The sequence below is a fragment of the Myxine glutinosa genome, chromosome 1, assembly GCF_964187855.1.
Source record: "Myxine glutinosa chromosome 1, kmMyxGlut1.1, whole genome shotgun sequence".
Classification (NCBI taxonomy): Eukaryota; Metazoa; Chordata; class Myxini; order Myxiniformes; family Myxinidae; genus Myxine; species Myxine glutinosa.
In genome coordinates, this window is record NC_136261.1 from 410,570,984 (window position 1) to 410,598,464 (window position 27,481).

The 27,481-nt window shown below is 44.5% G+C and overlaps 1 protein-coding gene across 1 annotated transcript in view; it reads right to left on the reverse strand.

Moving 5' to 3' along the window:
- Positions 1 to 238: 238 nt before the first annotated feature.
- Positions 239 to 27,481, reverse strand: part of LOC137417610 (5'-3' exoribonuclease 1) — a 90,801-nt gene continuing 63,558 nt past the window's right edge. The window contains exons 28-39 of the mRNA XM_078770497.1: positions 26,786 to 26,921; positions 26,580 to 26,636; positions 26,268 to 26,400; positions 26,047 to 26,116; positions 20,119 to 20,320; positions 19,143 to 19,196; positions 18,868 to 18,957; positions 14,242 to 14,520; positions 13,182 to 13,242; positions 12,110 to 12,271; positions 11,411 to 11,730; positions 239 to 1,244 (exon numbers count right to left, since the gene is read on the reverse strand). Coding sequence (XP_078626623.1) covers positions 909 to 1,244; positions 11,411 to 11,730; positions 12,110 to 12,271; positions 13,182 to 13,242; positions 14,242 to 14,520; positions 18,868 to 18,957; positions 19,143 to 19,196; positions 20,119 to 20,320; positions 26,047 to 26,116; positions 26,268 to 26,400; positions 26,580 to 26,636; positions 26,786 to 26,921 — 1,900 coding nt within the window. The 3' untranslated portion in view covers positions 239 to 908. The remainder of the gene's footprint in view (positions 1,245 to 11,410; positions 11,731 to 12,109; positions 12,272 to 13,181; positions 13,243 to 14,241; positions 14,521 to 18,867; positions 18,958 to 19,142; positions 19,197 to 20,118; positions 20,321 to 26,046; positions 26,117 to 26,267; positions 26,401 to 26,579; positions 26,637 to 26,785; positions 26,922 to 27,481) is intronic.

Here is a 27,481-nt window from a genome sequence, read left to right on the forward strand (position 1 = left end):
AGCAGTACTCCATTGAGCTGTGGATGAAAGCTTTGGTTTGCACAGCAGGAAGCCGAGCTAGGTGTGAGGCAGGTGCACCAGCCCAGAGTGGAGAGCAGTACTCCATTGGGCTGCGGATGAAAGCTTTGGTTTCCACACCAGGAGGCCGAGCCAGGTGTGAGGCACTTTTTCATCAACGAAAATAACCGAGGAAATACTTTGAGGATGAATGACAAAGCAAGAAGCATTGGACCATCAATCTTTGTTATAATTCACTTTATTATTATTATTATCATCATCTTTAGAGATCAGTGAACCCTTTAGAGTTCAGATTCATAAAAGGAATAACTTCAGAAATGGCATGAGGAGCGGTTCTCAATCCGATAATGAGAGGCCACGGCGATGATGCCGTCAATATGTTGTCTCCCTTCTTGCTCTGCAGGGATAATCACGTGATTCAATCACCGCCCGGGAACACGCTCATGTTTAGTGTAACTTATAATCGGGGCGTGGGAAGAGGTGCTCGAGGCACCTCCTCAAAAACGCACACGTGTAAACAGGTAAAAACGGTGGAAACCTTCCCCACATATATGGTCGAAATCAAACGGCAAAGAGATCGCAGATTCGAAAATGCTCACGTGCCGGTGCATCACGTGATGGCGTCTCGGGTTTACAAAATTGCATCTCGAGAATCGGGTTGTGGTTTCCCTACAAACAGGTGAGCAGAGAGGCATGAAGAGCAGTGTACCACGTGCTGTGCGAAATGAGGTTTAATAGCACAATGGAAATCCTTTCACGATTAAAAAGAGGAACAATAAAACGCTTCGAGCATTAGCGCAAAAACCTACGAGCAGACCAAAGAGGTGGGTTTTTGTGTTTCGTTATTAAAACACCTGAAGGAATACAAAAACGAATAAAACAAGGTGTGTTCAAGCATCGTTTTTCTTGCCGAAGTTGGCCGCGAGCTTGGCTTTGCGCCGAGGTTTTCGACGACCTGATTTCTGTACTTGCTGAGAATCCAAATGCTGGGATGCTTGTCCCGGAGGCTGCAATACCTTCCCCGGCTGCTCTCCCTGAAAGGTTTCTGTTTGCTTTGGCAAATGCGCAGCCTGCGATTGAGGTGCCCGAATGTCGGTCCTGCCGGAGGCCAAACTTCCGCTACGGGTGACATCACAATACTGCTGGGTAGGCTTTTTTTGGCCGGCAGGTGTTCCGACCGAAGAGCCCGATTTGTCCATTTTGGCACCAAACTGGTGTCGGTATACCTGGAAAACAAATCGAAATACAACTAGAAAGTGCTCGAATACTGTTCAATCCCAAATACCGACTTGCAATCCCAAATACCGACTTGCAATCCCAAATACCGACTTGCAATCCCAAATACCGACTTGCAATCCCAAATACCGACTTGCAATCCCAAATACCGACTTGCAATCCCAAATACCGACTTGCAATCCCAAATACCGACTTGCAATCCCAAATACCGACTTGCAATCCCAAATACCAAAGTTCTTGCAATCCCAAATACCAACTTGCTATCCCAAATACCAACTTGCAATCCCAAATACCAACTTGCAATCCCAAATACCAACTTGCAATCCCAAAGGGGGTTTTCGACGGTCCACACGGTCTCCACGTTTTTCAAAGTTAAGTCTGTTCACAATTTTATTTTGTCGAAACTGTATTTATCGTTCGGTGTGTGAACTTATAGTGTCCCCCTTGGAAGTTTCTCGGTGTTTATCTTTCATAAATTAATCGTTTGTTTGCCGCGTCGCGAGCAAGGCCTTGCAGCCTCAGGCTTCCGCCGTCGAAGGTTGTTCCTTCCTTCGCTGTTTTGCTAGCTTTTTTGATTTCCCCTTCTCCACCAAGCTTCACCAAACATCTACTATTTGTCGAACGTTATAAGCCCCACACCTCCCCCCCCCCAAAAACAAACAAAAAAAACTTTTATTTCCCTTTCTCCTCGTGTGCTTTTGCCTCTGCCCACGTGCGCTGTCTCGCCCCGCCCCCATTTTCCCCTTGCCTTCCACCTTTTGCCTTGTTCAAGTGACTCGTGGTCGTCGCTCTAGGCTTCCTCTCCCCATTGGTATTTTTGTGAATATAAGATTGTTCTTCACAGTTCTGTTTAAATATGTTTCAACTATCCCCTTCAGTGTTTTATTCAGTGCTTTATTACAACACGCTGTTTTTCTTCTTATTTAAAAGGCTCCTTTCAATTTCCTCTTCAACTCATTCCATTTCAAAAAAATATTCAATCTCTTATGATTCCAAATCACTCCATGCTCTAAATTCTCATTCATTCCATCCCTCCTCCATCGTTCTTAAACGAATCGCTAACTTGAAAATCACAACAAACCCAATTTGTTATATATGTTCATCTTTCATTAATCATCCACTTTCTAAACTCCCCCCTTGCCCCTCCCCTTCAAATCTCCCCCCAACCATCCCTCCCAAATTGTCCCTCCTCCCACCTCCTTCTCAAAGCTGCCTCCTCCCCACTTCCTCTCCCTCCTATGTCATACCTCCACCTCCCCCAACCTTCTACTTTCCTCTGCCCCCCCCTCAAACAAACTCTCACTGTGCCTCATTCCATCACCATCAAACCTTTCGTCCTCCTCATCCTTCCCTTTCTTGTAACTCTTCTGTAATCTCTGACACACTATCAACTGCTCTTCCTACATCCCCCTCTCACCCTTCATCTGACCCGACCCCTCCCCTGTCCTGCACCCGATGCTCCCCCTCTCTCCTCACTAACGGTATGGACCTCAAACATCCGGGGCCTTCGCTCAAACCTGATTGATATCTCCATTCAGGTTGCTTCTGAAAATCCAGACTTGATCTGCTTAACAGAAACTTTCCTCCTTCAAGATATCTGATTCCTTAATATCTCTTCCTGGTTACTACCTCCTCCGGTACGATAGACCTGATCCTCGTCCTGGTGGTGGGGTGGCTATCTTTATCAAAAACTCTCTTCCTCACTCTCACTGCACTGCCCTCTCTCCACCCCACCCACAGGAGTACCTCTGGCTCCAGCTTCCTCTCCGCTCCCACCTTTTGTTCATATGTGTTCTGTACCGTCCTCCAAACAGTGATGACTCCATTTACATTTCTCTGTCGGACAACATGGACCAACTTCTATCAACTCATCCAAACTCTCTCTACCTCATATGTGGCGACTTCAACTGTCATCATGCCAGCTGGCTGGGTGTGGGTTCATCTCTCACCAGCCATGGCACCTCAGCAAAGGACTTCTGCGACTCATTGGGACTGACACAATCTGTCAATTTCCCGACCCGGATCTCAGTCAATGGAGTATCTTCTCTTCTGGACTTGGTTATGACTAACTTCCCTGCAAATGTCTGCTGCTCTTCTTCTGCTCCAATCGGTTCTTCTGATCATGTGCTTGTTAAAGTGGACATCTCACTGGCCATTCTCAGAGAGCCTCCTCAGCGCCGACGAGTCTGGCATTTCACTCAGGCCGACTGGCACGGTCTGCAAGCAGCCATCAATCAACTGGACTGGTCTCCCATCTCTAATGCCTCTGACATCAATTCTTCCTGGGAATTCTTCCAAAGCAAACTGCTCTCTCTCATGCACAGATTTATCCCATCTCGTCTTCAATTGTCTAACCCTTCCTCCCGTCCATGGTACACTGAATCTTGTGGTGAGGCAGTTGCCTTGAAACAACTTGCCTTTGCGTCTTGGAAGGCAAATCCAACTGAAGGCAATCTCAGTTCCTTCCACCAAGCTCGAAACAAGTGTGTTTCTACCCTCAGGAGTGCCAGGAAGCACTCTTGAGTGTGGAGAGCCAGGAAATGCCAGGAAGCATCTCTCCACACTCAAGATTGAACTCTCAAACCTGTCTCCTTCCTCCAAATCCTGGGGGCGTCTGGTCAAATCCGTTTCTGGTGTTTGTTCCCCCTCCATCCCCTCCCTTACCTCAAATGGCTACACAGTTGACACCGCACGTGACAAAGCCGAATGCCTCAAAATCTTGTGTCCCAAACCCATCTCTCTCTGTTCCCACCTTTCCCAGTCGAACCCAACTGCTCCTGGACTCTGTGTCCTTCTCTCCTGACAAGGTGGAGAAGTTTTTATCAAACCTCGACTCTGATTCTGCAACTGGACCAGATGGCATCAGCCCTCGGGTCCTAAAATCCTGCTCTGCCGCTCTATCTCACCCTCTCCCTGTTCTTTTCAGCCTCTCTTTTGCTCAAGGTCATCTGCCAGCATCTTGGAAATCAGCAAACATTACCGCTTTACACAAAAAAGGTGCAAAAACAGATCCTTGCAACTACAGACCAATCAGCCTGCTCCCAATTATCAGCAAAGTCATGGAATCCATCATTGCTTCAGATATCAAATCCTTCCTGTTCTCCAATGGCTTGATCTCTGATCATCAATTTGCATTCAGACCAGGTCATTCTACTCTGGACATGTTGCTTCTGCTGTCTCAACAATGGATGGAGGTCCTCAATGCCAAACAGGAAATCAGAGCTGTCTCACTTGACATATCACGTGCCTTCGATACGGTCTGGCACCCAGCTCTGCTCACCAAACTCACCTCCTATGGTATTCAGGAAAATCTCCACTCATGGCTTGCGGATTTCCTCTCTGGTCGTAGGCAACGTGTGGCCCTGAATGGATTTCTCTCATCTTCCCTTCCCGTTCTGGCTGGAGTTCCCCAAGGTAGTGTTCTGGGCCCTGTGCTATTTCTGGTCTTCATCAATGACCTCTCTGACTCTCTGGAAAATCCTCTCTATCTCTTTGCTGATGACTCCACTATCTGCCGCTCCATTCCTCATCCCTCAGATCGGCAGTCTGCAGCCTCCTCACTCTCTGCAGACCTGGACAAAATCACAGACTGGTCAAACAAGTGGAACATGTCTTTCAAGCCTGACAAATCTCACACTCTTACAATGTCTCTCCGAAAGGACCGACTGGACAACCCTCCCATCGACTTTCTCAACAATCCTCTCCAAGAAGTTCTGTCGCTGAAGCTTTTGGGTCTCACTATCTGTCATGATCTTTCTTGGGAAAACCACATTTCCAAGCTGGCCTCCAAAGCCAGTCGCCGACTGGGCATCCTCCGTCGTGCGAAGTCCTTCCTTGGCACACCTGAGCTCCTCACCACATACAAGGCTTTCATCCGCAGCTCAATGGAATACTGTTCCCCCCTCTGGGCTGGTGCTCCTGCCTCACACCTTGCTCGGCTTCACGCTGTTGAGGCCAAAGCTTTCAGAATCATTGGAATCTCCTGCGATGTAGTCAACTCCGAGGGCCTTTCACTCACTCACCGCAGGCAGGTTGGTGGTCTTTCTGTCTTCTACCGACTCCACTCCGGCCTTGCTCCCCCAGCTCTCTCTGTGCTCTGTCCCAGCAATATTCCTTCAGGTCGCACAAGATCTGCTTGCAACCCTCTTATGGTTAAACTGCCAAAGTCTAGGCTCTCTGCTCACCTTCACTCTTTCATTCCCCTTTTCTCGCGCCTCTGGAACAAACTCCCCACTCCCTTCAATCCCACTCCTCCCTCCAGGTCTTTAAAACAGCTGTTCACCACCATCTCTTATCTTCCCCCATCGAAAACCTTGATCTTTTCTACCCCCGGTAATTCACCCCAGAGTCCTTGCAGTGTTCATATGTTTTATTCCTCTCCCACCTCCCCCCAAGTCCTCCCGATGTCCCTGCTCTCAAATGTTGTGTTTGTGTCCTTCCCCCTCTCTCCCCATCTTGTCTGCCGCTCCCGCTTGTTTTTTGTGTTTTGTGTGTCGGTTTGTCTTTTTGTGTGATTAATGTTAGCTCTTTCACGAGCCTCGATCTTGTATACAAAAAAAAAAAAAAAAAAAAAAATTACCAACTTGCAATCCCAAATACCAGCTTGCAATCCGAAATACCAACTTGGAATCCCAAATACCAAATTGCAATCCCAAATACCAACTTGCAATCCCAAATACCAACTTACAATCCCAAATACCAAGTTACAATTCCAAATACCAACTTACAATTCCAAATACCAACTTGCAATTCCAAATACCAACTTGCAACCCCAAATACCAACTTGCAATGCCAAATATCAACTTGCAATCCAAATACCAACTTACAATCCCAAATACCAACTTGCAATCCCAAATACCAACTTGCAATCCCAAACACAAACTTGCAATCCCAAATACCAACTTGCAATCCCAAACACAAAAAACTTGCAATCCAAAACACCAACTTGCAATGCCAAATGCCAACTTGCAATCCCAAATACCAACTTGCAATCCCAATTACCAACTTGCAATCCCAATTACCAACTTGCAATCCCAATTACCAACCTGCAATCCCAAATACCAACTTGCAACCCCAAATACCAACTTGCAATCCCAAATACCAACTTGCAATCCCAAATACCAACTTGCAATCCCAAATACCAACTTGCTATCCCAAATACCAACTTGCAATCCCAAATACCAACTTGCAATCCCAAATACCAACTTGCAATCCCAAATACCAACTTGCAATCCCAAATACCAACTTGCAATCCCAAATACCAACTTGCTATCCCAAATACCAACTTGCAATCCCAAATACCAACTTGCAATCCCAAATACCAACTTGCAATCCCAAATACCAACTTGCTATCCCAAATACCAACTTGCAATCCCAAATACCAACTTGCAATCCCAAATACCAACTTGCAATCCCAAATACCAACTTACAATCCCAAATACCAACTTGCAATCCCAAATACCAACTTGCAATCCCAAATACCAACTTGCAATCCCAAATACCAACTTACAATCCCAAATACCAAGTTACAATTCCAAATACCAACTTACAATTCCAAATACCAACTTGCAATTCCAAATACCAACTTGCAACCCCAAATACCAACTTGCAATGCCAAATACCAACTTGCAATCCAAATACCAACTTACAATCCCAAAGACCAACTTACAATCCCAAAGACCAACTTACAATCCCAAATACCAACTTACAATCCCAAATACCAACTTGCAATCCCAAATACCAACTTGCAATCCCAAATACCAACTTGCAATCCCAAATACCAACTTGCAATCCCAAACACAAACTTGCAATCCCAAACACAAAAAACTTGCAATCCAAAACACCAACTTGCAATGCCAAATGCCAACTTGCAATCCCAAATACCAACTTGCAATCCCAATTACCAACCTGCAATCCCAAATACCAACTTGCAATCCCAAATACCAACTTGCAATCCCAAATACCAACTTGCAATCCCAAATACCAACTTGCAATCCCAAATACCAACTTGCAATCCCAAATACCAACTTGCAATCCCAAATACTAACTTTCAATCCCAAATACCAACTTTCAATCCCAAATACCAACTTGCAATCCCAAATACCAACTTGCAATCCCAAATACCAACTTGCAATCCCAAATACCAACTTGCAATCCCAAATACCAAAGTTCTTGCAATCCCAAATACCAACTTGCTATCCCAAATACCAACTTGCTATCCCAAATACCAACTTGCAATCCCAAATACCAACTTGCAATCCCAAATACCAACTTGCAATCCCAAATACCAACTTGCAATCCCAAATACCAACTTGCAATCCCAAATACCAACTTGCAATCCCAAATACCAACTTGCAATCCCAAATACCAACTTACAATCCCAAATACCAAATTACAATTCCAAATACCAACTTACAATTCCAAATACCAACTTGCAATTTCAAATACCAATTTGCAATTCCAAATACCAACTTGCAACCCCAAATACCAACTTGCAATGCCAAATACCAACTTGCAATCCCAAATACCAACTTACAATCCCAAAGACCAACTTACAATCCCAAATACCAACTTACAATCCCAAATACCAACTTGCAATCCCAAATACCAACTTGCAATCCCAAATACCAACTTGCAATCCCAAACACAAACTTGCAATCCCAAATACCAACTTGCAATCCCAAACACAAAAAACTTGCAATCCAAAAGACCAACTTGCAATGCCAAATACCAACTTGCAATCCCAAATACCAACTTGTAATCCCAATTACCAACTTGCAATCCCAAATACCAACTTGCAATCCCAAATACCAACTTGCAATCCCAAATACCAACTTGCAATCCCAAATACCAACTTGCAATCCCAAATACCAACTTGCAATCCCAAATACCAACTTGCAATCCCAAATACCAACTTGCAATCCCAAACACAAACTTGCAATCCCAAATACCAACTTGCAATCCCAAACACAAAAAACTTGCAATCCAAAAGACCAACTTGCAATGCCAAATACCAACTTGCAATCCCAAATACCAACTTGTAATCCCAATTACCAACTTGCAATCCCAAATACCAACTTGCAATCCCAAATACCAACTTGCAATCCCAAATACCAACTTGCAATCCCAAATACCAACTTGCAATCCCAAATACCAACTTGCAACCCCCCAAATACAAACTTGCTATCCCAAATACAAACTTGCAATCCCAAATACCAACTTGCTATCCCAAATACCAACTTGCAATCCCAAATACCAACTTGCAATCCCAAATACCAACTTGCAATCCCAAATACCAACTTGCAATCCCAAATACAAACTTGCTATCCCAAATACCAACTTGCAATCCCAAATACCAACTTGCAATCCCAATTACCAACTTGCAATCCCAATTACCAACCTGCAATCCCAAATACCAACTTGCAATCCCAAATACCAACTTGCAATCCCAAATACCAACTTGCAATCCCAAATACCAACTTGCAATCCCAAATACCAACTTGCAATCCCAAATACCAACTTGCAATCCCAAATACCAAAGTTCTTGCAATCCCAAATACTAACTTGCGATCCCAAATACCAACTTGCAATCCCAAATACCAACTTGCAATCCCAAATACCAACTTGCAATCCCAAATACCAAAGTTCTTGCAATCCCAAATACCAACTTGCTATCCCAAATTCCAACTTGCAATCCCAAATACCAACTTGCTATCCCAAATACCAACTTGCAATCCCAAATACCAACTTACAATCCCAAATACCAAGTTACAATTCCAAATACCAACTTACAATCCCAAATACCAAGTTACAATTCCAAATACCAAGTTACAATTCCAAATACCAACTTACAATTCCAAATACCAACTTGCAATTTCAAATACCAACTTGCAATTCCAAATACCAACTTGCAATTCCAAATACCAACTTGCAACCCCAAATACCAACTTGCAATCCCAAATACCAACTTGCAATCCCAAATACCAACTTACAATCCCAAAGACCAACTTACAATCCCAAATACCAACTTACAATCCCAAATACCAACTTGCAATCCCAAATACCAACTTGCAATCCCAAATACCAACTTGCAATCCCAAATACCAACTTGCAATCCCAAATACCAACTTGCAATCCCAAATACCAACTTGCAATCCCAAATACCAACTTGCAATCCCAAACACAAACTTGCAATCCCAAATACCAACTTGCAATCACAAACACAAACTTGCAATCCCAAGTACCAAGTTACAATTCCAAATACCAACTTACAATTCCAAATACCAACTTGCAATTTCAAATACCAACTTGCAATTCCAAATACCAACTTGCAACCCCAAATACCAACTTGCAACCCCAAATACCAACTTGCAATCCCAAATACCAACTTGCAACCCCAAAGACCAACTTACAATCCCAAAGACCAACTTACAATCCCAAAGACCAACTTACAATCCCAAATACCAACTTACAATCCCAAATACCAACTTGCAATCCCAAACACAAACTTGCAATCCAAAACACCAACTTGCAATCCCAAACACAAACATGCAATCCCAAACACAAACTTGCAATCCCAAACACAAACTTGCAATCCGAAATACCAACTCGCAATCCCAAACACAAACTTGCAATCCAAAACACCAACTTGCAATCCCAAACACAAACTTGCAATCCCAAACACAAACTTGCAATCCCAAACACAAACTTGCAATCCAAAACACCAACTTGCAATCCCAAACACAAACTTGCAATCCCAAACACAAACTTGCAATCCCAAACACAAACTTGCAATCCCAAACACAAACTTGCAATCCCAAATACCAACTTGCAATCCCAAACACAAACTTGCAATCCCAAAGACCAACTTACAATCCCAAATACCAACTTACAATCCCAAATACCAACTTGCAATCCCAAATACCAACTTGCAATCCCAAATACCAACTTGCAATCCCAAACACAAACTTGCAATCCCAAATACCAACTTGCAATCCCAAACACAAACTTGCAATCCAAAACACTAACTTGCAATCCCAAACACAAACTTGCAATCCCAAATACCAACTTACAATTCCAAATACCAACTTGCAATCCCAAAGACCAACTTACAATCCCAAATACCAACTCACAATCCCAAATACCAACTTGCAATCCCAAATACCAACTTGCAATCCCAAATACCAACTTGCAATCCCAAACACAAACTTGCAATCCAAAACACCAACTTGCAATCCCAAACACAAACCTGCAATCCAAATCACCAACTTGCAATCCCAAACACAAACTTGCAATCCCAAACACAAACTTGCAATCCCAAACACAAACTTGCAATCCCAAATACCAACTTGTAATCCCAAACACAAACTTGCAATCCAAAACACCAACTTGCAATCCCAAACACAAACTTGCAATCCAAAACACCAACTTGCAATCCCAAACACAAACTTGCAATCCCAAATACCAACTTACAATCCCAAATACCAACTTGCAATCCCAAATACCAACTTACAATCCCAAATACCAACTTACAATCCCAAATACCAACTTACAATCCCAAATACCAACTTACAATCCCAAATAACACTGATATACTCTTACAAGATAATAATAGAAACCTGTTTTCCCAAAGGATTACACAAAGTATCGACAAGAGAAGCTCGCTGTGGTTGGCCATTTCCTGGAGTATTCCAAAAGCAACATGATGGCATTTTAAAGAGATTTAAAAACCGGAAATGATGAGTCAGTGCTAAACATAGAAGGCACCGAGTTCCCGACGGACAACCTGAAAACATAATACCTCCGGCCACCTTCGGGAGCAGAGGCATAAAAAAAATATTTGAAGGAGGGGTGGGTGATGGGTCAACACAGTTATAGGGTGAGGAATGAACAAATACAGATGGCTCATTCACCTTTTGCCGCGAAAACAGACCGATATCACAATCACGACACGAGTATGCCATCACCGATCCGCACCGACTTGCCTCCCATTTCCGTACCCCTTTATCCCCACACATTATCTCACACTACGTATAAAACCTTAATGGGCCTAGTACTGATCCCTCGGTTACCCCACCAAGCGCACGCACGCACAATTTCGTTTCAGCATCCCGATTTTATACAAACAATGCTCCACTATTACAGAGGAAAAAGTCACCTGGAGTGGAACAAAGCTCTCCGGGTTCCGTGTGTCCAAAAGAGGACCCTGTGCTTGACCACTGTGCGGCATGTTCGGGCCGGTGTGCAGCAGGCCCGGTCTCATCTGCGCGTTCGGATGACCGGCCCACGCTCGCTGGTAATGCTGCTGCCCGTCCATGGCACAGGGCTGGTCCGCACGCGCCGGGTGAAACGACCCGTGCTTGGGGTGGACCGCCGGTCCGGGAGCACGGTAGTACTGGGGAAGAGCTCCTGCATTCCCGGGGACGTTTGGATACCACGGCATGGCAAACATGGCCTGTCGTGGATTCATCATGTAACCTTCAAGGAAAAAAAACAAAAATGAGGAAATGGTGAAAAGGCAAATCAGGATGAATGTGACATTTAGACAGTTTGTGAGGATGACAAGTGGACTGCCAGTCTTTGTGGGGATTGCTTCAACTCGTGTCTACAGGAAGATTTTATAGTAACGTGTCCCTGTCCAACGAAGGTGATTTGTGGACAAGCTCCTTCATGAGCCTTAGACACTGTAAAAAAAAACAACAAGATAAATAAACGAGGTTTGTAGATCCAAATGGTGAATGTTACGATGAAGTTAACACAGAAATAACAAACTGGAAGAAGAAGAAGTCAAATCCAAAATACACTAAGTAAATAATCGAACGAATTACCATATGGTTTAATAGGCGGAGTCACTTACGGGCAGGAAGAGGAGCTTGTGGCCCATGGGGTTGGACCCCGACAGGAGGAAAAGGAAACGGGGAGTTGCTGGGAAAGTATGGACCCTGATTGGCTTGGCAATAGGGAGGTGGGACCGGTTGCCTTCTGTTGTGCACGTCGTGTGGCTGTGTGGGCTTCATCCCTGAAAATACCACTTAAATATTCAAGACAAAGTAAAGAATGGATCACATGATAACACAATAAAATAACTGGGGAAATGTCCAAATGTTCAGCATGTTAAACAATTATTGGAGGGAAGAGAAGCATTATGTACGAGGGTTATGCAAAACGCTGTTTAAAATCTTGAAGGAAAAGAAAAGGAAGGTGAAGAGAAAGGGGGGGAAGAGCAAGGGAATGGAACAGAAAGGGAGGGGAAGAGAAAGGGAGGGGAAGAGAAAGGAGGGGAAGAGCAAAGGAGGGGAAGAGCAAAGGAGGGGAAGAGTAAGGAAGGGGAAGAGAAGGGGAGGGGAAGAGAAAGTGAGGGGAAGAGCAAAGGAGGGGGAAGAGCAAAGGAGGGGGAAGAGCAAAGGAGGGGGAAGAGCAAAGGAGGGTAAGAGTAAGGAAGGGGAAGAGTAAGGAAGGGGAAGAGAAGGAGAGGGGAAGAGAAAGTGAGGGGAAGAGCAAAGGAGGGGAAGAGAAAGGGATGGGAAGAGCAAGGGAATGGAAGAGAAAGGGAGGGGAAGAGAAAGGGAGGGGAAGAGCAAAGGAGGGGAAGAGCAAAGGAGGGGGAAGAGCAAAGGAGGGGGAAGAGCAAAGGAGGGTAAGAGTAAGGAAGGGGAAGAGTAAGGAAGGGGAAGAGAAGGAGAGGGGAAGAGAAAGTGAGGGGAAGAGCAAAGGAGGGGAAGAGAAAGGGATGGGAAGAGCAAGGAAGGGAAAGAGTAAAGGAGGGAAAGAGCAAGGAAGGGGAAGAGCAAGGGATGGGAAGAGCAAGGGATGGGAAGAGCAAGGAAGGGGAAGAGGAGATGAGACACACAGAGACAACAGACTGCCCACCCCATGGAGCAGGTACAACAAGAGGTTGCAAGATGAAGTGATGAAGAATAGTTCGTTACCTGCATGTTTCTCTGCAGAGCTATCGATCTTCAACATCTGCATGAGCATCTCTCTCCCTCTCTGGTAATAAATTCAAAGCAATAGAGACAATTATACATCAACCTTCACAAAAAGGAATAACTGTGTTCCATAATTGTACAAAACTAGGGCATTGCCCGTACGTGGGTGCCCGTTCCTTGCCAAAAAAAAAAAAAAACGCTACCCGTACGCTCTACCCCGCCCGTACGCCCGTAAACAAAAAATAACAACGCTCTTCGCTTCCGCCCTTCGCTCTGACTGAATTGGGAGAAATAATGCGCATAAGAAATCGAATTACGTACCGTAATGGCGGTCAGCTCGTAACGCGCACACTGTCCGGAAGTTCGCATATCGCATATCTATCTATCTATCTATTAATGCCCAATTATTCAATTATCGCCAACGTATTTTGGCTTTTTGCAATTTAATCGCAAGGAAAAGTAGAAAGAGAAGAGGGAAAAAAAGAAAAGCCTTGCCTTGCTGCAAACAGCTGCTGCAAACAACAACAACATGGAAGGCTGCACTGTCCGGAAGTTGGCATATCGCAGTTACGATTATTTTAGTGTTAATGGCCAATTATTCAATTAGCGCCAACGTATTTTGGCTGTTTGCAATTTAATCACAAGGAAAAGTAGAAAGAGAAGAGGGAAAAAAAGAAAAGCCTTGCATTAACGCATTAACGCTTGCATTGCATTAACGGTTCGGCACACGTGATAGCTCGCTGCTCTCTGATTGGTTGAAGCGTTTTTTGGACATAGCTCGGTAGGTACTTGTCCGATTAATTACAAACCTTGAAAAGGCACATCCTCGGGTCCCCAGCAATATACCTGGCAAGTTTCAAGTATATCGGACCCGTGGTTGTCGAGAAACAGCGGTCACAGACACACAGACACACAGACAGACACACAGAGATTGCTGGAATTATAGATAGATAAAATAACAGCCCTGAGATCCCAAGAAATGTTTCGGCTTCGTGTGCTGGAATGTCGTTATAAACGTCAGGTAGACAAGAAAATTGGATTGAATAGTTGATCGACTCACCTGAGCAAATGCGTCTGGAGCGGAAGGCTGCCCGGCAAGCTCGTTAACGGTTTTCTCTCCCACTTGCTTGGTGACATCACGTGGGGGAACATCCATTGCCGACGTGCGTCGCTCATACACACCTGGCACAGGCACCTGTGCTGTGCGAGTCTTGTAACCTGCCTGCTCGAGGGCCTCGTTGCCCTTCTTTGCTGTAATGGACGATGTTATTGCTTCTTTGTTTTTTTCCACATCTGTGACATTCAATGAAGCAAGCAGTTTGTTGAATTCGGTGGAGACCTGAAAAGAAAGATGGCCACCAAAATCATCGCCAGCAACACAGTGTTCCAAGACATCACAGAGTTATTTGATCGGGTTTATGCCAGGGCCGTGTATGGGATACGACAGATTTCCGGGCAGCATAAGGAAGGAATTCTCCGAACGCACTGCGGTGAAGCCAACGGTGAACCTTTGATACGTGAGGCTATCAAAACATCCACGACCCCACAAATCCTCAATCCCCAAAACCCAGAACTCATTTATACACAACAACAACAACAACAACAACAACAACAACAACAACAACAGGCATTTTAAGGCCATTTTCGCTGCTAGAGCGGGGGTTAGCCTTGCGGTCCCCATGGCAATCTTCTCCATTTTGCCCTATTTTCTGCATCTCCCCTTGTTAACCCCCTTGCCCACATTTCTTCTTCCACCATCTTTAGCCAAGTCTTTCTCGGTCTTCCCCGTCCTCCACTTCCTTCTACCTTCATTTCCATCACTCTTCTCACCCAGTCACTTTCATCCTTCCTCAACACATGACCAAACCATCTCAACCTGTTCCTCTTCACAGCATCAATCACAGGCTCTATTCCCATCATCTTTTGCAATTCATCATTTGTCTTCCTCTCTCTCAACGATACTCCACACATCCACCGAACCATTCGCATTTCCACCCTTTCCAGCCTTCGTTGCTGCTCTACGTTCATTACCCATGTCTCGCTCCCATAAATCATAACACTTCTCACACATGCAGCATACACCTTTCCCTTCAGCTTCAACGACACTCCCCTCCTCGTCAGCACGCCACTCAGTTCCCGAAACTTCTTCCATGCACATCTCACTCCAGCATCCGTTGCAAAGTCTGATCCACCTTCTCCATTCAGCATGTCTCCTAAGTAACAAAATGTTTTCACACCTTCCAGCTTCACGCCGTCTCCAAGATCCAACTCAACATTTCCTCCATCTGCAGCTCCCTCTGTGCACACCTTACACTTGAATGTAGCTGCGGTGAAGCCAACAGTGAACCTTTGATACGTGAAGCTATCGAACCATCCACGGCTCCACAAATCCTCAATCCCCAAAACCCCGAACTCATTTATACCACACAGGATATTCACTTGAAAATTGTGGGAAGAACCCTGAGGATCATGGGCAAGGAAAATGGAGCCACAACGGCACTCTGCAATGTCACAACATCAACAGATATGCCTCCGCTCACATTATTACATCATTATACATACGTGTACCAGGTTTGGTGAAAATCCTATCATTGGTTCACAAGTTAGCTCAGTAACAAAAAATTTATCAAACATGACCTATAACGTTTTACCTCTTGACCCCAAAATCAAATCAGTTAATCTTGGCATAATACATACTTGCACCAAGTTTGACTTGGATCCCTTCAGCCGTTCTCAAGTTATCGCAATAACGAAAACCCATTATAGACTCTGACCTTTGACCTCTTGCATGCCAAAATCTAATCAGTTAATCTTTGCATCATAATATATACTTATTCCAAGTTTGTTCCGAAATCCCATCATTGGTCGACAAGTTAGCTCGGTAACATAATTTTTTGACCGAACTTGACCTATTTCATCATTTGAACCTCTTGACCTTCACACCTCTTGACCCCATAATCTAATCAGTTCATCTTTACATCATGATACATACTTGTACCAAGTTTGACTTGGATCCCTTTTGCCGTTCTTAAGTTATCATGGTAACGAAAACTTATCATGGAAGGACGGATGTACGGACAACCGGAAAACATAATGCGTCTCGTGACTTCGTCGGCGGAGCCATAAACCCCAATCATAACACTCATCTCCTACACACATTGGGGTTAGTGATGAGCCAAGTTAGAATTGTCTATATCCCAATCATAAACTCATCTCCTACACACATGGTGGTTAGTGATGAGCTGATGACTGATGAGCCAAGTTAGAACTGTCTATATCCCAATCATAAACTCATCTGCACAAATGGGGGTCAGTGATGACCCAAGTTAGGACGACCTATATCCCAATCATAACACTCATGTCCTACACAAATGGAGGTTAGTGATGAGCCAAGTTAGGACCATCTATATCCCAATCATAAACTCATCTCCTAAACACATGGTGGTTAGTGATGAGCCAACTTAGAACTGTCTATATCCCAATCATAAACTCATCTCCTACACACATGGTGGTTAGTGATGAGCCAAGTTAGAACTGTCTATATCCCAATCATAAACTCATCTCCTACACACATGGTGGTTAGTGATGAGCCAAGTTAGGACTGTCTATTTCCCAATCATAAACTCATCTCCTACACACATGGTGGTTAGTGATGAGCTGATGACTGATGAGCCAAGTTAGAACTGTCTATATCCCAATCATAAACTCATCTGCACAAATGGGGGTCAGTGATGACCCAAGTTAGGACGACCTATATCCCAATCATAACACTCATGTCCTACACAAATGGAGGTTAGTGATGAGCCAAGTTAGGACCATCTATATCCCAATCATAAACTCATCTCCTAAACACATGGTGGTTAGTGATGAGCCAACTTAGAACTGTCTATATCCCAATCATAAACTCATCTCCTACACACATGGTGGTTAGTGATGAGCCAACTTAGAACTGTCTATATCCCAATCATAAACTCATCTCCTACACACATGGTGGTTAGTGATGAGCCAAGTTAGAACTGTCTATATCCCAATCATAAACTCATCTCCTACACACATGGTGGTTAGTGATGAGCCAAGTTAGGACTGTCCATATCCCAATCATAAACTCATCTCCTACACACATGGGGGTTAGTGATGAGCTAAGTTAGAACTGTCTCCATCCCAATCATAAACTCATCTACACAAATGGGGGATAGTGATGACCCAAGTTAGGACGATCTATATCCCAATCATAACACTCATGTCCTACACAAATGGGGGTTAGTGATGAGCCAAGTTAGGACTGTCTATATCCCAATCATAACACTCATGTCCTACACAAATGGGGGTTAGTGATGAGCCAAGTTAGGACCATCTATATCCCAATCATAAACTCATCTGCACAAATGGGGATCAGTGATGACCCAAGTTAGGACGACCTATATCCCAATCATAACACTCATGTCCTACACAAATGGAGGTTAGTGATGAGCCAAGTTAGGACCATCTATATCCCAATCATAAACTCCTTTCCTACACACGTGGGCGTTAGTGATGAGCCAAGTTAGGACTGTCTATATCCCAATCATAAACTCATCTACACAAATGGGGGATAGTGATGGCTGATGACCCAAGTTAGGACGATCTATATCCCAATCATAACACTCATGTCCTACACAAATGGGGGTTAGTGATGAGCCAAGTTAGGACTGTCTATATCCCAATCATAAACTCCTTTCCTACACACGTGGGCGTTAGTGATGAGCCAAGTTAGGACTGTCTATATCCCAATCATAAACTCATCTACACAAATGGGGGATAGTGATGACCCAAGTTAGGACGATCTATATCCCAATCATAACACTCATGTCCTACACAAATGGGGGTTAGTGATGAGCCAAGTTAGGACTGTCTATATCCCAATCATAACACTCATGTCCTACACAAATGGGGGTTAGTGATGAGCCAAGTTAGGACCATCTATATCCCAATCATAAACTCATCTGCACAAATGGGGGTCAGTGATGACCCAAGTTAGGACGACCTATATCCCAATCATAACACTCATGTCCTACACAAATGGAGGTTAGTGATGAGCCAAGTTAGGACCATCTATATCCCAATCATAACACTCATCTCCTACACCCATGGGGGTTAGTGATGAGCCAAGTTAGGACTGTCTATATCCCAATCATAAACTCATCTCCTACACACATGGTGGTTAGTGATGAGCCAAGTTAGAACTGTCTATATCCCAATCATAAACTCATCTCCTACACACATGGGGGATAGTGATGAGCCAAGTTAGAACTGTCTATATCCCAATCATAAACTCATCTCCTACACACATGGGGGATAGTGATGAGCCAAGTTAGAACTGTCTATATCCCAATCATACACTCATTTCCTACACACATGGGGGTTATTGATGAGCCAAGTTAGGACTGTCTATATCCCAATCATAAACTAATCTTCTACACACATGGGGGTTTGTGATGAGCCAAGTTTGGACTGTCCATATCAATCCCAATCACATGCACCTGATAAACCAATGTCCCAAACGGTAACTGCAAGGAGGAAGCAGCGCAGTCCACTCCGCAAAACCAAAATCAACAAATTGGATCAAGAATTCAGACTTCCAGATTTAAAATGTTGCCATTCACAAAATCCAGATGAAGAAGATGCCATCTTAGATATGATTGCGTACCACTGCTCGAGGTGCTGCCGGTGTGACCGGATTCCCATTGGATCCTGGGGGCACTTGCCTTTTCAGTATGTACACCGCCGGTTTTTGGTCCTGAACGGGTGGGAAATTCGAGAGACACACAAATCCATTGGAAAAGAGCAACAGGTATCACGTGTATAAAACAGTCAAAACAAACTTTCTGTTACAGTTACTTGGCACAGGTACCAATTCACAAAGCTTTGTACCAAGACAATTGCTCTGGGTGTACAAAACTGCCGGGGTACACCCTGGCATACCTTCGACTGAGTAGATTCCCATGCAGACGTGAACTCGTTCTCTTGTTTAGCATCCTGAAATACGAGGGAATTTTCAGGATATTGAATGATAAAGATGTTTATGATTATGAAAGATGAATCATACTGCAGTGACCACATGCATGTTTCTCAGGTACAATGTGCTCGCAGCTTCTCTCACGTGGCTTATTAACAGACTAGTGTGGTCACCCATGGGAATCCCACGGGCATGGACGTGTGTGACATTTGGACATATTGAGTTAGATGCTGCACCTGCACATTCAGTTTTACAAAATGGTTACTGCCAATTTATCAGACCCACAAATGATATTATCGACAATGTATTTACTTCCGATAACATGTGAATGCATGTGCGTGCACATGGGAAATACAGTTTGAAATGTAGAATTACGTCTCATGTAAAATGTGACTTCAAGACCTCAAATCCTCCCCCTCCCCGTCACAAGCGGGGGAGAGCGGGTCACACACACAGGGGAGAGCGGGTCACACACGCGGGGGAGAGCAGGTCACACACGCGGGGGAGAGCGGGTCACACACGCGGGGGAGAGCGGGTCACACACGCGGGGGAGAGCGGGTCACACACGCGGGGGAGAGCGGGTCACACACGCGGGGGAGAGCGGGTCACACACGCGGGGGAGAGCGGGTCACACACGCGGGGGAGAGCGGGTCACACACGCGGGGGAGAGCGGGTCACACACGCGGGGGAGAGTGGGTCACAAACGCGGGGGAGAGCGGGTCACACACGCGGGGGAGAGCGGGTCACACACGCTAGGGGAGAGCGGGTCACACACACGGGGGAGAGTGGGTCACACACATGGGGGAGAGTGGGTCACACACATGGGGGAGAGTGGGTCACACACGGGGGAGAGTGGGTCACACACGGGGGAGAGTGGGGGTCGTTTAACAGATGATGCGAATGGCATACTTCAGTCATACTGCTTTACACAAGATCACATACCCTTAGAGGTACGAAGGGAGAGTGTGGGGAATGATTGAGGCCGACGATTGGTCTCTGGGATTTGCCAGGAAACGAGTGAGGCATGGTGTGAGTGTTGTCCAGTTCCCCTCTGTTTTGGTAGGAATCGGAAGTCATACGGTTTCCATGGGAAAGGTTGACGACAGCTGATGGTGGGACGCGGTATCCTTGCTTACCTTCACATCTGGCAAGACGGTAACAATTCATGAAAAACAAGTTCGTTTCTCTTTTGTACCTAATAGTCTGGGATCCGAGACCTCAAAATTTGATTTTGAAGTGACACCCCTGCTATAAAATGTTTGACCCCTAGATCATGTCTGTGGGGGTGTTAACCACCAGAAAAGTGACTTTAGCAAGGTAGTTTGGATTGCGCGAATTCTGTAGGGACATTTTTTAACTTGGGGCGTCAACTGTAAAAAAGCAAGAAATTTAGGGGTAGGGGAAATTCAATTGACCATATATCCCATAATACAGGGGTGAGTGCAACAAATTACCACTCATTCTTTTTGTTATAAAGTTGGCTTTTATATGAAACATGATTCAACGTGATTGGACCATCCATGAGGTCAGCAGAGGTCAAAAGGTCACGGAAAGTGGGTTAAGCTAAAAGTTTAGCTCCTTTAGTAAATAAAATCACATTTTTCCTACTTCAAGCTCAATATAGCCAAACTTTTACACCCAAAATATGTTGTTTGTACCCCTCATGTTTTTGGGAAAGAAATGCCCCAACTGAACTTAACTTACTGGCATGTATGTCACTTTAGATTTGCATAACTTTTAAAAAATCACCAAAATCGGGCATTCACACTATCTAGTTGCACGGTACTCTTCAACATCTATCTATAATTCCAGTAATCTCTGTGTGTATGTATGTATGTATGTATGTATGTATGTATGTATGTATGTCTGTGACCGCTGTTTCTCGACAACCACGGGTTCGATATACTTGAAACTTGCCAGGTATATTGCTGGGGACCCGAGGATGTGCCTTTTCAAGGTTTCATATTAATCGGACAAGTAGTTACCGAGCTATGTCCAAAAAACGATTCAACCAATCAGAGAGCAGCGAGCTATCACGTGTGCCGAACGTGCCGAACAGACTCTGCCTCGGACGGCACATTTGAGAGCGTATTCATTTATTTCACGTTGGCAAACTATGTTGCCGCTATGTTGGCGTTAAACTATGTTTTAAAACTAATTAAAACTAATTTGCGATTCTTTCGCTTTCCTGCGCGTTTGTGCACGTTATGGCGATTTCTTTACCAAACTCCGCAAGCCGTTCGCTTTGGACCAAACCATTTCATGTAAATAGAGGGGGGGGGATTGTCACCGTACTCGCAAGCCGTTCGCTTTGGACCAAACCATTTCATGTAAATAGAGGGGGGGGATTGTCACCGTACTCGCAAGCCGTTCGCTTTGGACCAAACCATTTCATGTAAATAGAGGGGGGGGGGATATAATTTTAGATATAGATATAGTACGGGCATGCCCTAGTGTTTTAAAACGACAAGTCATACCACATACTGTCTAGAAAAGTGTCATTACCTCTATTTACTCATCATCATCACCGTCATCAGTCAGAAGCCGTCCACATTTTTCTCTGTCGCCATTGCAGGCACATGCAATGATGCATGCATGGTACTCCAGCTTTCGCACAAGGGCAATTCCTCAGGCAGTTCGGTTTCTTCTTACATTTGCAGTACTTCAACTTCGCAGCAGAAGGCTTTGATGGCTCGCTCTTCATGACAGGAATTAACCTGTCACCATCCACACGCCTGCCATACTCTTCAGGTGGAAGAAGCACTGGATTGCTGAGTGAAGCTTGCTTGTATAAGCTGATCTGACAAAGGCTCGTGAGAACGTGGAAGTGAAAAGCATCTTCTGTTGGAGGAAGGGAGCGCAGATCTAGTTTGCTAGATGCAAACAAGTGGGCACGGAGCTTATCCAGGGATGAATACCCTGGCTTGCCGTAGAGATCACAAAAGAAGCTTCGTGCTTCAGTTATCACCTGATCATGTGCAGAAGGTCCGGATTCATGTCGGATGAAATTGGACAACGCTGGCTGTTTGTGAACATGCTGGAATGCGACTTTCACTGCTCTCTTCTTACCCCGTTTGAAAGGATAGCTCACCGAATCACAACCTGACAGAATGTAGGAGATGATCAGTGTGTCTGTGAGTGCCAATACGTGAGTGCCTTTCCAACTGCTTTGGCCAACTCATTCACCAAGTCATGGATGGGGAGGAACAGATCATCCTTTTCCACCCATAACTCAACAACGTTTGTCAACCGAGGGAAATGATACATTGACAAGACGATGATATCTGTATCTGTAGCCTGAATGACAACTACGCTGTTGTCACAGCTAGCAATGTGAGCAAAGATTCTGGTGTCCGCCTCCTCGTGGTTAGGGCAGTACAGCTCATCAACATTGGTATGTTCCGTCTGCGTCACACGAGTTGCCTGGGCGTTGACCCCAAGGACCAGGCAGAAGCCATCAGGCCAGGAAGACTCCTGGGACCAACGTGAAGCAAGATACGACAGCAGATTGGTCTTGTTACAAGGGTTTGACAGGAATGTGTTCCAATCAGGGATTTTCATGATGTCCGCTGGAACAAACTCTGGCAAGTTGGTATTTGACTCCCGTCTCTGGCGTTCATCCCCTTTTAGCCTCTTTAACCCAAAATCATATTGATCGCCCACGAAATGCACTTCAGTGCAATGTCTGGGTTCATGTTCAAGAGTTTTTTCCTGTACCTTTCCTGAAGTTGGTCAAATGTACTCGAACCAAGTGTGTTGAACCGCTGGATGAATGCCATTGCATCGACTACATAAACTGCATCAGATGCAGAAGGCGGCAACTCTTTTAACGGTTCCCATGACTCGGCAACCTCTGCCTGTAGAGTGGATAGATAGTTGGATTTGCAACCTTTGCGCATGGAAAATCCATTCTTCTCTGGCTCAAACAACGAGGGAGGGTACTCAAGCCATTCGTAACTAAATGCCTCAGTCCGTGCCTCATCACTCAGGTCCTGTGCGAAACAAAGTGCCCTTGTCACTGCACTCTCCTCTCTGATGACTTCTTTCACAGTGTCCATCTTTTTCTTACTTTTCTTCAGATGCGTGGCGAATGTTTCTATCTTTGGTTGGACAATCTTGTCTGCATTCGTCGTCGTGGCAGCATCCATTGCCTCCAAGCCTAGACGTTTGGCATCTACCAGGGTAGTTGCTGCAATAATCTGACCTGTGGATATGTTCATTAGTTTATCTGTCGCAAGTGAAGGATCGAATGTCAGACTCAAAGTGCTTCAACAATCGCTTTTTCAACCTATCAGTTCTGTAGGGTTTCTTACTGACTACATCCTGTTGTGAGAGAAGTTCCGTAAATCTATTGGTCAGCTGGCCAAGGTGGTAGACATGCTTGTTAATAAGAAGTCCAGGTGAAATTTCTGAAACAAGCATTTGGAAGCCTTTGTCATATTCAGTGACACCTTTACTGTCACATGTCTGTTCCGAAGCTTTACATCATCTGTTCATGAAATTGTTCATACACCTCAAGTGATAGCGGAAATCGTTAGCTATGAGGTCAAGACAATAATCATTAATCACCATGGCCCTCAATTTTCAAAAGGACCGCCTCATCCCTCAACACCTTTGCCTTATCATGGATTGACTTCTGCCTGTCAACTGTGCTGGCTAAAGTTAATGTCCTATCGCCTTTGGAATCGCGTTCCCTTTCACACAGGAAACACACTGCCTTAAAGTCCGTTAAACTCCTCCTGTCCTCCCGTTCACCTGATGTTTCTCCTTGCTCGGCTTTAAACCATTTGGCGGATACTAGATTGTCCAAAGACCGTTTGAGGGTGTAACTACTGCGGCATTTTTCATGACACATTGGTCCTTTTGAAAGAAATTGGTCCTGATTCTGCAGATCGTCCCACACTCTGCTGTAAACGTCATCCTTCCTTATTTCCACCGCGTTCTTGAATGTCGTGAACCCTCTCTTCGTCAGGTTATACAGAGGTCCCTGATCATCTGTTGTACTTTGGCAGACGATACATTTCGAATCGTCACTTACACTAGAAGAGAGTTTGCATTTGTTTCCTTTACCAGCTATCAGAGCCACAGGTTCCATCTTTATACGCCAGGGGTCAGCACCTGTAAGAAATAAAAAGACACTCTAAGACTTCATACAATCTACAAATGGAACAAAATTAATAATGTTGTATTCGCATCAGGCGAATCTTCGGGCGAACCTGGTGCCAGGCCAGAATGAAACATATTCCCCACGCCACACAAAACCAATCAACACCATCACGTGTAGTAAATCAGGGTCGACTGTGAAATATATTAGATTCGTAAATATCATGATTTCACAACGTTATAACATTTCAAGATTCAATGAGGAAACTAGTCAAATTTACCTATACTTTTCTCTCGAACGCTAGTGAACCGATAATTGCTTGAATGACAGGAAAATATGTACAAAATATTCCTAACTATATAATGTTCTTATCTAACTATTCTAAGTTCATATTTCGCTCTTACTTTACGGTTTTTGGACGGGAATCAGCATTCCATTCAGCTCCTGACAGAAAAAGGAATATGGCTACCGGTTTCACTTTCGATATGTCATTCAGTGCTTCCACACGGGAATTTCGATATGTCGTTGGTTGAGTGGTAAATAATAATTGACAAGAAGGAAGCTTGCTCCAGCTAGGGAGGCTGAAGATCGATGGTAATCATAAAGATCAGCAAGAGTGAAGCAAGTTGCTGAAACAAATGTAGCATAATAATCCCTAGCACCACACAGAAGATGAAAAGCATCAACCACCACAGTAAACCATCACTATTACGATCAATATAGGCCAGAAACAGTAGAGGGATGCAAAGAACATATTGTGACATATACATATGTGAATTATTTGATAAAGGAGCTAAATTTTCAGCTTAACCCACTTTCCGTGACCTTTTGACCTCTGCTGACCTCATGGATGGTCCAATCACGTTGAATCATGTTTCATATAAAAGCCAACTTTATAACAAAAAGAATGAGTGGTAATTTGTTGCACTCACCCCTGTATTATGGGATATATGGTCAATTGAATTTCCCCTACCCCTAAATTTCTTGCTTTTTTACAGTTGACGCCCCAAGTTTAAAAACGTCCTTACAGAATTCGCGCAATCCAAACTACCTTGCTAAAGTCACTTTTCCGGTGGCTAACACCCCCACAGACATGATCTAGGGGTCAAACATTTTATAGCAGGGGTGTCACTTCAAAATCACTTTTTTACACATTTCCAGGCCTCGGATCCCAGACTATAACAAACATAACCCCAAATTTGGATGAAATCAACAGGTGGAGGTGTGCTAAACGCATGGAAAGCAAGGTTTTGGCAATACCCCCTCGTCGGAACCTGCGGTTAATGCTGGAAACGTCAGCTTCTCTTTACTTCCCAAAGCGGTCATCATACCTCAGTCAATGTTATGTTGATTTCATCTATTTTTCTTCCTGTCTGCTGACTCAGACCGGCACTAGCCTTCATTCAGCACGACCACTTATTCGTCCTTTCCACAACTGGCACCTCGATTCCCCAAAAATCGCGGCATGCCTTTCTGATGACGAAAATACGGAAACCTCCGTTCCGTATGTGTCGTTACAAAAACTACGGAGTTCCGTGCTATACGGAAGGAGTTTCAGCAATGCATTTACTAATGAAATAAACTGTACACCGCGAGTTACGGTTATTTTATTTATGTTGGAGTTGCCTTATGCTACACGTGGAAATTGCTACAATTTATCAAAAACGTCTGTTAAAAAACCAACAAGATGCAAACATTTGAATAAATCATCGGGAGCGCTGGTCGAGCTGCAGAATAGGTGCAACCACAAGTTACAAGATAATCACCTGATGGACTGTCCTCCCAAGAACTCGCTGTCAAACAGAACCTCGTAAACAATCTCAGCCTCGTGTTCGGCTGAAACAACACGACCACCAAATATAACTGAAACGCATCCTTCAATGAATGAAACATTCGTTTTCAAGACTAATTTAGAGGTTGCCTGAGCAAATTCTGCACCTGTCACCACCCACGCTGCGTTTCGGAAGGGGGGTTGGGTCAAACTCACCCCCACAAATGCCAATGATGGTGCCCCTGAGCCCGAGCGGAGGGGGGTATCCTGTCCGCACATTGACCACACGGTCAAACAGGTGGAATTTGGCATTGGGATCGGGGGCGGCATGATTGGAAGGAGCGTCAACCTGGGTGAGAAAAAGGAAAAGTGTCGAGAAATAATTACTTCTGCGAAGCATACAATCCCACAAAATAACAATCGTTACAATATGGACAATAATAATGATCATAATAATAATAATAAAAATACTCATCCTGACAATATGCATAATAACGATGAAAATGATAAATCATCCTGACAGGTTACCTTGTACAACAGGTGTGGCTTCACGTTTAACTTCACTTTCTTGTTTGTTTGTTTCACCTAAAACAAAAGACATCCACGCCGTGCACATCAATCGGACAATCCATGATGTTTACGAAAGCTACGAGCATTGCAGGCCTCACGGGCCCAGCGGATCAAGAATCCCGTGTGCCGCAAAACAAAATAATGCAGTGCCACCCATCGCGCACCTTTGCGTCGTCTACAACATGGGAAATTGCTGCCACCACCCCGGGGTCCAGGATATTCTGGCCACAAGACGTGCGGGCGATGGAGGAGATCGGGAGCGACCGAAGCCACTGAGTAATGACCTGAATATAGTCTGCACTGAGAACAACAAAAACAAGAGAGATGCGACTCATCTTTATAAAAGGGTATCATGCGTACAGTACATTCACCCAAGTTACCTCTCACTGCTGTGTGTTTTTTGTGCAAAACACCATTTGGCTAACCTGTGAAGATAACCCTCACCTCTGGGGTTACTATGGAGATCAAAACTCCTGAAGCAATGAAATTATTGGGATAATTATCGGCCATAGGACCATAGAGGCTTCCAAAGCCACGTGTGGGCCCTGTCATGGCTTGTTGTGATCTTGCGGAATACAGCTCCGAGGATAACCGCACCTTGGCCTACTTGAATGGACCGATTCACCAGGATACCATCAGCCTCCCAAACAAATTACCGACGCGTCGGAAACCACGGTGGGTTTGAGCAAATGCACTTGATCGATCGGTTCAAACAAATGCTCGATCATCGAACACACGAGATGACCTCGAGGATTCAAAATACCATGGCAACAATATTATGCGACGCATCACTTAAACCGCAAAGAAGAGATGGATATTTAGAATTTTTTTTTGGAGACAACCGATTTACTCATCGTGAC